General features: G+C 45.8%; 1 protein-coding gene across 2 annotated transcripts in view; it reads left to right on the top strand.

The window, feature by feature from the left end:
• L3mbtl4 (L3MBTL histone methyl-lysine binding protein 4) overlaps positions 1–11,458 on the top strand; it is a 438,827-nt gene extending 427,369 nt beyond the window's left edge. The window contains exons 17-18 of one of the 2 annotated variants that reach the window (XR_009586410.1): positions 7,173–7,235; positions 9,905–9,975. Coding sequence is in view for 1 of the 2 variants with exons in the window: in XM_060368214.1 (XP_060224197.1) it covers positions 7,173–7,235; positions 9,905–10,072 (231 nt within the window). In the remaining variant the exon portion in view is untranslated. Of the gene's footprint in view, positions 1–7,172; positions 7,236–9,904 lie in introns of both variants that reach the window. The other variant, XM_060368214.1, reaches the window with a different exon arrangement.
• Positions 11,459–13,518: the final 2,060 nt, after the last annotated feature.

The raw sequence follows: 13,518 nt of genomic DNA, 5'->3' as shown, positions 1-13,518 counted from the left end.
GCCCATCACATGGACAACAGTATATATTTGGATAATGATGGCAAGGCACAAAATCTTATTCTACCCCTTTGACAGAAGAAGAAATTGATATGCCCAAAAACTGAGTGACTTTCTTTGGCCACATAATCCACAGCTCTGAGCTGGTGTATTCCCACAGCATACAGACTGAGCATAGAAGACGCTAACCCAGGACAGGGAACAGTGGCTGCGTGGGAGGGTGACAGGACAAAATAGCTGTAGTCTATTTGATTCTTGGGCAGACAGTCGCACTCTGAGCATGGTGTTATAGGGAGTGATGAATGATTTACTGCAGAGAGAGAGCAAATCCAAGGAGAGGAATATACTGCCCACTACATTGCCAGCAGCTCCCCCCGCCCCGAATGGCAGGGGTCTGGGCTGAGTGCTATGGTACAAACATCTAACTTCAGTGGTTATTTTAAAACTCAAACTCAATGCATGAATGGTAGGTAGGACAGGAAAGACGAAGAACAAAGTGAGCTAAATGTGAATCCTTTTATAGTCCCGGGACTAAGCAGCTTAGCACTTAATTGGGATAATAGCTTTCGAGATCTGCAAATCCAAGGAGTGTCTCTGAAAGAATGGGGACCGGTGTTAAGGTCAGGAGAAGGTCCAGTATATCAATAGGGGGACAGAATGAAGAGCAGGAGGGGAGACTCCACGGCGTGATGTAGTAATAGATGGTAAGCAGGGTATTGCCATCGGAGGGTGCAGGCAAGGATAGGAGGTGTGTGCGCCCCCAAAGCATAATTCCCAGAGACAGCCTCCGAGGAATCAGGAACTGAGAATGGGGCCAACTGAGGATCAACAAGGCTCCAGGCAAGCAGGGCAACTCAGGTGTCAAGAGTCCATGGGATGGAGGCTCCAAGAGGCAAGTCACGGACATACACATGTCTTTCCTTGTGCCTTTTGAGGAATGTCTCAAGCCTTCAAGGTCTTGCGAGGTATGAGCCTAAGAAGCTAACTGTGTCGGGAGGGATGAGACTGTCCGCCGGGGACTGGAGAGCTGGATGTGAGATCCGAAAGCTTGCACACGCTAAGTGTCTCCTACAGTGGAGGAAGGCATGCTTTTATTTACTTCCCGGGGGGGGGGATGTGAGCTCATGAAGCAGTAAGCAGGTGACTGATGGGGAAGGAGGCTCTGAGCTGTTCAAGTTTAACATTTAACAAACTTAAAAGCGAGAGGTTGAAGGTGACAAAGGGGACTGGCTGCTCCATCTCTGTAAGACTGGGGATGTTTCAAAAGAAGATGTAAGGAGGCCAAAATGCTCCAACAAACCATTAAGAAGGCGATTTCCAGTTCCCAGATTCTCTGTCACAGATCATGCACATTCTCAGCTCTTTGCTGCAAGAAGAGGCTCTAAGGCCTTTAGATTAATGACAAAGCCCCAGGGAGGCCAAGAATCTTGTAACAAGTAGCCCTGCCCCTGATTCCCTCTGATGTGCTGTAACCAGGCCTTCCGTCAGGATGTGTTCTAGGGATGCCCTTCTCATTACTGGCAAAGCCAGGCTCTGACATCTAATAAGATGCGCTTGAGAACAAGAACACCTAGGACTTATTCCTGTGTCCCTAATCACTGCGCACATTTCCCAACACCGAAATATGCCCTCAAGAATGATCTTTGATGGATTTTAAATGTGGGTTTTGTGGTATTTTAAGAGGCGGCTCTCTCAAGGGATGTCCGTGGGCGCTGGGGAAGCATTCAGTAAGTACCATTATCAGTAGGGTATCGTCACCCACAGGATGGGAGGCCGCACTCAACACCACAGCAAGAATGGCAGTTGAGGAGGGATGATTTAAAAAGACAGCCCAGGTCTGACCTAGAATGAGATAGTGGCTTCTGGCTTTGTTAGTAGGAGACACGCTAGAGGGAGGCCCCGCCACGGACAAGGTGTGCTGCCATGAACTCGGGCATCTTGTGTTAAGTGCCATTCAGTGATATCTAGCCTGGGGTGTCTATAGAAGGAGAGAGAGAATAGTCCCTTTGTCTCCATCCTGGCCTGGGAGGCAGACCTCTGCTCCATGTGATGCTACCTGGGAAGAGGAGGCAGCTCAGGCCCTTTGTCACTCTCCACAGAGCTGGGAACTGGCTTTATCTCCTTTGTCACTGTGGCCGTCTCTCCCACAGCACTGTTTGCAGAGCATGGGGAGGCTGTGAAGTGGATTTAGTGGCGATGAAATGAAAGGGCAGAACACATGGTAATATATTACATATCATAAATGTTATTGCTTTGTAACCCTACATTAGAGGTGAGGCTGTGAGAGCGGATTAAGTTATCTTCTGTGGAAGCAAATGTCCTCACTCTGGGACAGGCACATACTCTGCGTGAGAGGACAAGCTCGTAAGACTAAAGACTAAAATATTTTAGGTTTTTTAAAAATATATTTTTGCACATCTTCATAGCGAATCTTTTTACTCAGAGTAGGTGTTTGGCCAATGTCTGTGTGATGAATGAATGAATGAACGAACAAATGAACAGCCCCTGTTCCACATGCACAGACTACATTTACCATCCCAGGCACAGCTCAGTTCTGACTGGCTCTCGCGTAGACGCTTTTACCTCTTCTATTCTAAAATTGCTCCTTAAAGCACAACATATAAATTGTCCAGCTCCCAACCAAGTTCTCCTTAAATGTTCATTAACTATAAAAGATGGCAGTCCCTTTAAGAGCAGACTTTACACAGGAGGCAGTGTTTTGAAAAATGCAGCGGACCGCTGGCTAAGCAGAGCAGCCTTCTGCAATTGGACCCTTTGAGAAAAGGGCAAATAAACTCTGCTGTTAGAAAAAAAAAAAAAAGAGTCACAGTGGAAACACAGTCCCCAGTGGAATTTCAGGCAGTGCGACCCAGATCACATCTCCAGGCTCAGCAACAAAGGAGCATCATTTGGGAAGGTTGAAGAAGCAGCCCACTGCAGAAGAGAGGCCTGCTGAGTGCCAGAGAGGAAGCCAGGGAAAGTAGGTCATGGGGGGAACGTGAGTTGGGTAAAGCTTGTAGGAGAGTCCAGGCAGAGTCATCCTTCTTCGTCTTTCCAAACTGCTGTCTCATGCCAACAATTAACTTGCTTGGAGCCCTTCCAAAATGAAGCTGAGGTTTTGGACACAGAACACGGTGCTCCCAAGAACATGGCAAACTGACACCTGTCAGTTCCTGTACACAGCAAGATTCCCCAGAACCGTTACCAATGGTGCAAGGCCACAGAGCAGCCTCCAAACGAGGAACGCAACCCAGAACCAGAGCCAAGGGTCTGGGGCCATGTAACATCTTCCCACAGCATGGGTTCTCCAGAACCAGCCATGGCATGGTTCTCCCCAAGGCTTTATGGGGTGATTATTACCTTGAAACTAGACTCACTTCACAGCTGTCATTTGCACGAGGTTGGGTAGCAAATTATAACTGTTTCTTCTTTCAGAGAGGTCACTCTCTTGAGCAGTTGTCTGCTATTTAATCACACATTTGTAGGAGAAAGGATCTTTGAACAGGAGAGTGAAAAGGAAACCCTTCAGTATTATACTATGGTAGGCAAAACCTCACCATTTCTACCTGCAAAATCTATAGTCAAACAATCTTTCTGTTATAATTTGACATGTGATTTACTTTTAGGGACACTAAGAGTCCACTAATAATAATGAAAAAGGCCTTTGATTTTTTTGTTTGTTTGTTTTGTTTTGTTTTTCAAGACAGGGCTTCTCTATGTAGCTTTGGCTGTCCTGGACTCACTTTGAAGACCAGGTTGGCCTTGAACTCACAGAGTTCCTCCTGCCTCTGCCTCCCAGAATGTTGGAGTTACAGGAATGCGTCACTACACCCAGATGCCTCTAGGTATTTTTAAGATCTGAGCAAAGGCTTTTTCCTCCATAGATTTCATGGCGTTGGTCTTTGCCACTCTGTGCTGCTGATGCCCTGGTATCCTGTGTTATTTCTTCCTTCATCAACCTTTGCAGTTGATGGCGAGCACTTGGATACCTACCCTCAAGGAGAGGAGGGGTTCGTTGTAGTGCCAGGACCCAGTGATGCATGCAGATGATCAGAGCAACTTGCCACCCTTCTGCAGTGAGCAGGAGCTCTTGGCACAAGAGAGCATGTCTTAGCCAACTACTTCAGCACGTCATGGGAGCCCACCGTCCCTGTGACCAACACGCCTTCCACACGCTGATCCAGAGCGAGGTGGAACAGAACGTAGGTCCTGAAAAACGTCCCAATCAACCTTTTCTCTGTTTTTTCTCCCATGATGCTTATTTTTCCTGTGGAAGGATCACTCTAACAGTGAATCTATCCCCGAGGGGGTCTTTGATGGGCTATGGAAACATCTTCTTGGATGTCACAGCTAGAAGGCAACATTGCCATTCACAGCCAGGGATTAGAGGCCAGAGATGTCAACAGTGCCCCACAATATAGAAACACTCCGCACAAGAATTGCCTGTGACAGGGAGCCGGTGCTTGGCTGGGCTTCCTTTCTCCATTCCAGCCTGTCCGGTGCAGAGGATTTGACCTCTGCACCTCTCCTCTCTCAGCAGCTGGCTTTCCTGACCTTCATGCTTCTCATTAGGCTGTAGCTGGTCCCCGCCCCACAGAAGGTGACCTGAGCAGTCTAGGCTGACCCTGAAGTCTCACCTTCCCTGCTCTCCCTTGCCTTGTGGTCCCAGCTCTCACCACACAGCAGTGTCTTTTCTGAGCTCTGACAAGAAAAGCCCAGCGCTTGGACTCAGTCCAGCTCCACTCATTTGTAGTCTCTGGCCTGAGCCCATGTTTCAGTCAGGCTGCAAGCTCTGCAGGAGATGGCGATGTGTGGCCAAGCTGAGAACTTGGACATCAGGCTCCCTGCTGCCAGAGGCAAACCTCCATCCCAGGAGGAGACCATTCCACCTTGCCTTCCCCCATTCACCTTCTCCTCCAACTTTTTGGTGCTGCTCACACATGTCCTGTTTCTAGGCTGGCTCCTGCAAATCTACACAGCTGTCAAAAATTTTAATCCCAGGAAATACTGTACATATTGGCGGAGCCTCTCCTCCCTGATCTTGCCTGAGTTCCCCTGAGCTGCAGTCTTTCCACGCTGAAGGCTTTGCGTGTCTCCTGTGGAGGGCCACACATGCCATGCGATAGTGTATCATGCCTCACATGGCATCCTCCTTCCTCCTCTCTGTGATCAGAGCCTTAGACTCAACAATAGTTCAGTCCTGTTCAGAGGTGTGCCCATCACAAAGCCCTCATACTTAGAATGGATATTCTCAGCCAAAAGAGCAGCCTGGGGGAGGACTCAGACTGGCCAAAGCCCTGAGCTCTGGGGGTCACACTTCAGCCACCTTTACCACTGCTGTCATTTGACTCAGTTTCCCATCAAAGTGACTTGACCAGCAGCCTCCATAGCTTTCATCAGCTCCCTGCATAGAGCCAACATACGTTCCATGCTTCCTGGTCACCTAGAAAAGACGCTAATACTAATTCTGCAAACGGAACAAGCTTCCTCTGCCAGCTCACTGTGGGAGCACGGGCCTTTCGGTGGACCACCAGCTGCCGTGTTGAACAAAGTCTGGGTCTGCTCACACTTGCACTGACATCCTGCCTCAGTGAGATGTCTGTGCATGGAAGCTTGCTGGCTGCTGAGGGCCGTTTCCAGAAATTTACACCCTTCCTTCCGCATTACAAGGATAATCGTAAAGTCATTCTGCCCAGCTAGACTTGCAGTGCCAAGGTGAGCAAAGAAGACACCAAGTACCTGCCAAGTATCCCCCCAAAGGCTGATTTTTTTTTTAGTTCCCACAGACCAAATATGGCCACGGGAGCACAGGTGCATCTTCTGGGTGCTGGTCCCCACTATTCTGAGCCCTAAGAATTGTCATCTCAACTCTTGGTGTCCATTTCTGCCCTCAGAGAAGCAGAGTCCACTGGTTTCTGCAGAGTCTTAGAGGGTGTACGTGCTCTCAGGGTTCTGGGGGAGGTGGACCCAAGCTCTTCAGCTGCCTGCAGAACTTCTCCATCTCACGGGAAGTGCTGGCAGGTGCTCACCACCTAGTCGAACCAGGACTTAGAAAGGGAAAACAAGCCAGTTCACCTAAGAGCTTAACCCTAGGAATCCATGTACTCCAGCCCCAGCTGGGCCAGGGGCCAGCCTATGCACAGCCTGCCAGATCTGTCAAAACACTGTCACCACCATCCTCTTACCCCAAGTCCACAGCTCATCTCTCTAAACAAGCAGTGTCTGTGGGGACACTCAGAGGCTGTCTGCACTGTATGTCAGGTCATCAAGCTCTCTTACTACAAGGAAATTTGTGTGTGAGTGCCTGTGTGTGTGTCTGTGTGTCTGTGGGGTGGATATAGATGTGTCTGTCTGCCTGTGTGTCTGTCTGTTTGTATGCATTGTGTGTGTGGTGCATTGTGTGTATACATGCGTGTGTGGATGCATGCGTACACTCACAAGTGTGTGTGTGTCTGTCTGTATTTTTGTGCTGCCTGCATGTCTGTGTGTACTGGTGTGTGTGTGTGTGTGTGTGTGTGTGTGTGTGTGTGTGTGTGTTATGAGGGAGATGAGTTATGAGGTAGGAGGGAAAGTCAAGTTGAGGAGAATGAGTTCCAGAACTCAGAGCTTGGGAATAGCTACCCTGACTTCCAAATTCTCTGCTAACTGCTGACTGGCTACGTAGGGCTATCAGGTCGTTAAGCTTCCGTTTTTGTCATCACTCCCATGGGAATCTAGTTCAGCACAGACGTGTGCATGTTTGCCAGGTACCAGGGGAGGTGCACTCAAGAACCAGCCGGTGATGTGTAAAGGAGGAATTTGCTACTTGGAAGTACCTGTGAGCAAGGTGTTCCCAATATCTCGGTGACCCTGTGATAACTACTTTACAAGGCCACCACCCCCACAGTACTAGGAGGACCAGATGCAGGAGGCTTTCCCTGTGCCAGAGCTCCATACCAATATAGGTCATCACTGTCCCCTTGTCAACCTACCCTGTGTATCCAGCTGGGAGACAGAAGGATGGAAAAACAGTGGGTGCAGGACACACCTAATGAGCTTAAAAAAAAAAAGGTAATGTGATTTAACTTCGAAGTGTTTGGGGCTTGGAGTCTATTTTATTCACAGGTGGAGTTACTTCAATCCCTAATTTATTTCAGGTTCATGTTTTAAATTCAGCTTCTCCTCCTGTGTCGTAGGTGGCTGAGTTTGTACAGTCCCTTCTGGGCTGTGAAGAACATGCCAAGTGCTTCAAGAAGGAGGTAATAAATGGGAAAATTAGATATATTTCTGGACATGTAGGCCCGGAAGTGCCTTGTGTCCATCTATTTGAGTGTAAATAAGAGTAGTTGGAGGGAGGAGGCGAGAGAGAGGAACCCCAGAAGAGCCCAGTGGTGGTGCCACCTGTGCTTAGACATTCTTACCCTTTGTCCTGCTGTCACATGGTGCTGGGTGCCATACTCTGACATTTTTTGTGGGAAAGCACACGGATTAGAAAATTAGTACCTGTGGGAGTTGTGAGGACTTCTCATTGGTGGCTTTAGGCAGCCTTGGGGACAGGGACGAATCATCTGCTCTAAAATGAGAGTAAGTTAAGCCCATCTCTCTGCCTGCACCTGCTTCAGAATGGACGTGAGAAGCCACAGCATCCTCTCGTGGCATTGATGCCTCCTGCCCCCTCATGGTCGGGAATGTTCTCAATTGCTTAGCATTTTTCGAAAGCTAGCAAAGTCACAGTCCTACAGGCTGCAGAAAAGACTGGGTCTGCTGTAGACCATAGAGAAATAATGATGGTGGTAATTTATATCACATGACGGCTAGGAGCCGGTACTGTGCTGAGCCTCTTACCATTATTCTTTGTCCTCAGAACAATCTCTGCAAAGGAGTTTACCTTAGAGATCACCATCAGGAAGGCCAGGCACAGTAGGAAAGGGGCAGTGTCACAGACTTCCTCTTGGATAACTCTAGTTTTCCCTGTTCTTCAGTGCTTCAGAAAGCTATGTCCTGGGAATCTAAAGCATGAAGTCCCTGTCTCCCTTTGAGTTCAGAGCGTGCACAATTCAAGGGAAATCTTGAAGTCCTGGGGCCTGGGATAGTCAGACCCCTCCCTGCAGCTTTTGATAATACCCAACAAACCTCAGGGGTTTTGTGGTTCCACCGGAGCACACCTTGCTCAGGCTTGCACACAGCCCACCCTCTTTGTTCAGTAAAACCCAAGACCGAGTTTGTCTGTGAGTCTGTCTTTCTGATAAATACCAAACCCTTTGTGGGAGTTTTCAAGCTTGATACTTTCTGAACACTGTGGGCAAATCCCTGAAACCCTCTTGCTCCTCCCCACCTAATACACACACTTAGGGATGGGATCTTTAAATACACCAACCGGTGGGTTCTTAGTAAGCAAAGCAATATAGAGCAGAGCCCCTGCTCTGGGGTCCACTAGGCACTGCCTGGGACCACAGCTTTGCCTCTGGGACTGTGTGACACTGAGCACATATTTAAGCCTGACAGTCCAGGTTTCCTCATCTACCTTACAGAGTCATTAGGAGAGTAACACACAAACAACACGCTAGAGAAGATTCCTGTATCTCCATACATGATAGCTGTCATCTTCACCACCACTATCTCATGCTTAGGACACTGACTATTTGGTTAGGGGTTTTGTGCCTGAAAATTCGGGCGCTAAATCCAGGTCAGCCTCGGAGAACAGGTAGATGTGTCTTCATCAGGCAGTATATCATAGAGATATCCAAAGTTTTTTGAGCTTTTTATAAGAGTTAAAAAGCCTACCCAAGAGCCCACAGCCTTCCAGCAAAGGGATCGCTGCCATCAAGGAGTGGCCAACTCTAAGAGGTCCCTGATGTCAGATCCAAGTGGGTTTGCATGCATGGCATTTCATACAGCCACGTGCTTTCCTGACTTGAAGACATTTAGCTATCACATGAGGACTGAGAATAGTCTAAGTATGCAACATGGTGATTTATATGCATGTATACAAGTACCATGTGCATCCAATTGCCACAGTGAAGGTCACTAATGCATGCATCACTCCCCAAGACTGGAGCCAAGAGTCATTCTGGTATCATTTCCAAACGCACTTAAAACTTAGTAAATGAAATAGTTATTTTCTGTTTATGGTATTTTTATTCTAGAAAGAAAACTTGAAAATATTGGGCATTTAAAAGGATAAAGACAAATCATTATTCTGATAGCCAAATGTGACTTCTAAACTTTTAGAGATAAAATTCTCTGATGTTTTAGTATTAGTTTATATTCTGATTTGTACGCGTGTCCATATGGACACATGCTGTGGTGTGCTTTCAGAGGTCACAGGACAATGTCAGGAGTCAGTTCTGTCCTTCTACCATAAATTCCTGGGATTGAACTTATGTCATCAGGCTTAGCAACAACCAGTTTTACCCTATGAACCATCTAGTTGGCCCAAGTTTTCTAATATTTCAAATATGTGTTTACATAGATTTATTTATTTTTAAATCAGAAGGTCCCCAACCTTACACTTTATTTCCTTCTGCTGCCACAACGTTCTCCTGTCCCCAGTGTTCCACTACAGTAACACCACACAGAGCATGCACATGGTGCCTTACTCTCTGAAGTTACATGGTGATGCTCTTAAAGTTCTTGATACATTCGAGCCAAAAATCTTGAAAAATAACACTGGAAGTTTGTGCTCAGTTAAATTAATACATTGGGTTTTTATATTTAACAAACTGAGAACCTTCAAATTAATTCCATTTCTCTATTCTGTTAGAACAATGGAGTTGATTTAACTTTATTCCAATGGAGGGGTGGGGCGGTTCCATCTAGCAAGGCCAGATGGGGTCTATGTCACACTCCAAACCCCAGAAATGCTACTGATGGATAAAAAGGCTCCAGTGTGGAATAATTACTTTTGTGATTGTTTATTTCCTTATAGCAGATAGATGGCAGAGCCTTCCTGCTTCTGACCCAGGCAGATATTGTCAAAGTGATGAAGATCAAGCTGGGTCCCGCACTGAAGATTTACAATTCTATCCTGATGTTCAGGAACTCCCAGGATGTCACTGAAGATGCTGCTGTCTCTGGCCAAGAAGCCAGGAGATAAATACACTCCTGAATGTCCACCGGCCCCAGGGCTTCTGCTTTTTGCAACAAGGCTGGATCTCACCCATTTGAATTTAATGCCCCCGTGGTAATACACATAAAAGTGTCCGGTTTAGGTGTGTGGTGGACTTTGATAACTGATCAAGTACCAATGACTCTGTCGCTTTTCATTAGGTCCAAGTGTGGCTTTTGGTAGCATCCTTACTTCTCCAACATGCTGGAGAAGTCAAGCCACTGCGCACGCATCTCCACTCTTCCCCCATAGAAGAAAACACTTTCCATTCTGCAAGTATATCTCAACCTAGGAAAACTCAAGAAAATCATTTCATTAATGCAATGTGGATGCTTCCCCAGAACTACATCTGAGCGCAGCTCACGTCTGTCACCTGGGTGTGGCGAGTCTGAGAGATGGAAGCCTGGTGCTTTCGAAAGATGTATGAGGTTTCTGTGCCCTTAACTCAGGAAAGTATGAATCTTTTTTAAAAAGTGCTAAAAGCACATTGGTTTTCTCATGACCCACAGATCCTCATTTTTATTCTTTTACCATTCCTTGGTTGTGATTCCAAGGAGTGTGCCTAGGAGTAACAGAAGAGCCATTGGAGGCCATCCCAGCAGCCTGACGAGACTCTCCAAGGACCTGCAGTCAGGGCTCTCTCAGAAGCTTATTCTAACAGCAGCAGTGGTCCAGACTCACCCGGGAGAAATTCCTCCAGCTCCACACTGATGAAACTTCAGAATGGACTCCGTCCTCATCTGTTGATGATTCAAAACAAAAACCCTAGTACATCAGGTCTGGTGTCACCTCTCAGAGGTATGGCAGCAGGACTGACAAACTGACAACCTCCAGAGAGAAGTTCAGGGGCTGTTGTTCAGCTGAATTTTTCTGACCGGTTCTCAGACATCGATCATATTTTATAAGTGAACATGTCTGAGATTTGAGTTGTGCGCAGACCACCTCACAATTATGAAAGATTAGAGCCTCCAGTCTACAACTCTTTTTGCTTCTGCACATAGTAACAGCTACAACTCTCCTCCTGGAAAGAAATGTTCATCCTTTAGGAGTGGGAACCAAGGGGAAGCCATGAGAAAGAATTGCCTGACAACATCCTTTGCCACATTAAAAATGATCTTAGTTTAACAAAGTCGATTCTGCTTAGGGAATGTCTCTAACTTTAGATCACTGGAGAAGAAAAAAACCTCAAAGAGGTGTGTATTGCATTCTCTAAATGCTTACCTAAAGGTAAGTTTAATGTACTATCAGGTGACATAAATTTCTTTCTCTGATAATGTGTTTCTTATTTGTTTTTTATAGACTTCCATACGCAATAAAAATTCCTGCATCTACTGTTAAAGTTTTAATATATTTTCAATGCTAATAAACATGTAAAAGCAGACCCTTCCTCCCCGTCTTACTGGGTGTGTGATTATGATCTGCCTACTGTGCAGTCTACAGTCTGATTTTTTTTTCTCAGCTGTTGAAGAACAGAGGTAAATGCATGCATTGCCCAGCAGAGAAGCTGGCTGCGTTGGATTGTTGCGTTGTTCCTGAGGGCATATTCTCTTCTGGAAACAGTTAAGATATTAATACCAAGAAAGACTACATTGGAAGGTTTTTAATTCAGGCTTTAGAACTGAATATATATATATATATATATTCAAATATATATATATATATTATGTGTATATTTATATCATGAGTAGAGCCCAGAACAAATAACACTGAGCAAAAATTGGGGTTGGACAATTTTTTTCCTGGAGGACAATGTTATCAGGTATGGATAGATCTATATCTATGCTCCCAACAAAAGGGAGAATCAGATGTCTTTACTGGAGGAAATAATGCCATCATTAAAATATTTAACCAAGACATGAAGCAAAAGTCACCAAGTATGTCTGTTTCTGTGACGTGAATTCTCCCCCCATCAGCATCACTGGGGCAAAAAGAGGTGTACACAGCCAGTTCTCACATGCTGGGAGCAGCATGTCCAACATCCTGCAGGCACCCTACAGTCCAGCCCCATTCACAACTTCTATCTTTTTTCTTTGATGTCTCATGACAGAGTTAAACTGGGCTTCTTTCTTCCAACCTCTGCATCCCCGTATTGGTGGACACAGTCCACCACACCCTCTGCTTCACAGCCACATTCACCATCTCAGTGGTTTTCATTGGCACCTTAACTGTAGGTGAACCCACGGAAGCCAGTGCCTCCTTTTCTGTTCTACTTTGTTCTGTAGTAGAATTAATACATTTTTTTCCTCTTCCTGTCAGTCTAGAAGATGCGTGGGCCTGTCTAGAACAGTCATATTTATTGCTGACTCTCTGTGCTTAATGTAGTGCCTGGCACTTACTGGACATACAGCTGTATGCCGTATGAATGGATAATGCAAGACAATCAACTTGAATTCCAACTTTCTAACCACGTGGGTGGGTGTGACATTTCATAAAGTGGAAAACGGTGCCTACACTAGGGAGTTTGTTTTTAATTTTGATTTGGTGAATGTTTGCGTGTATGTAAATGTAAGCAGCATAACAAACATAAGATGTTGGCATTTAAAAGCAAAACAGGAGTCTGCAAAGTGACAGCTATTTTTTTACGTTGGCAGTGGAATAAACTTATTACAGAAGAGTGTACATTCCTTCCATGCAAGGCCTTTTCCTCCATCCCCACGTGCCTACCAGTGCCCTCCAGAATGATCTGAATACTAAGAGCAGAAACAGCTTACCCTACCACAAGGATTCCCTACATGGTTTCAGGAGTCACACAGTATCCAGAAACCCACAGATGTTAGGGGCAACTCCCTGCAGCCTCTCCTCAAGTTCTCAACAAGACTGTGACTTTGAGCCACCAAGAAAGCAGCAAAATCATCAATGAGATTCCAAGAAACACAAACATCCATGTTATTAGAAAGAGTTCCCTCACAGGACCATTTGTACAGCACAGCACAAGCCCACATCATGATGCTGGAAATTAGGTCATTAGCAAGAGTCCTAAGGGCGCTCAAGACTTCTCAGACTGTACTCAGGTTGTGATTTCAGATAACGTTTGCAGACATAAACTTCTCACTCACAACAACACTAGGATATTCAAAAACAAACATATCCTTAACAATCTCCATACACCCCCCTTTTTGGATTAGACACCTGACCTCATATAGCCCACACATGAGAAGAATCTTACAGAATGGCAATCCAGAGATGGAATCTATGATTGCATGGGACCCAAGTGTTGCTATCTTTCTCTTGCCAAATGATGACTTTCAAATATCCTGGGATTTCTGGGGGTTTTTTGTTTGTTTGTTTTTGTTTTTTGTTTTTTGTTTTTTTATTTTTTTGTTTGTTTTTTGTTTTTTAGTTCTCTCTAGAGTTACCTCCAATCACTTCAGTCAGAGTTAGGATCACTGAGGTAAAAGGAAGGATACTTGGATTTAGAGCAAGGCCTGAATTTG

Source organism: Meriones unguiculatus, chromosome 15 (assembly GCF_030254825.1).
Source record: "Meriones unguiculatus strain TT.TT164.6M chromosome 15, Bangor_MerUng_6.1, whole genome shotgun sequence".
Lineage (NCBI taxonomy): Eukaryota > Metazoa > Chordata > Mammalia > Rodentia > Muridae > Meriones > Meriones unguiculatus.
Note: the sequence above shows the minus strand (reverse complement) of the source record. Positions and strands in the feature narration are given on the sequence as shown.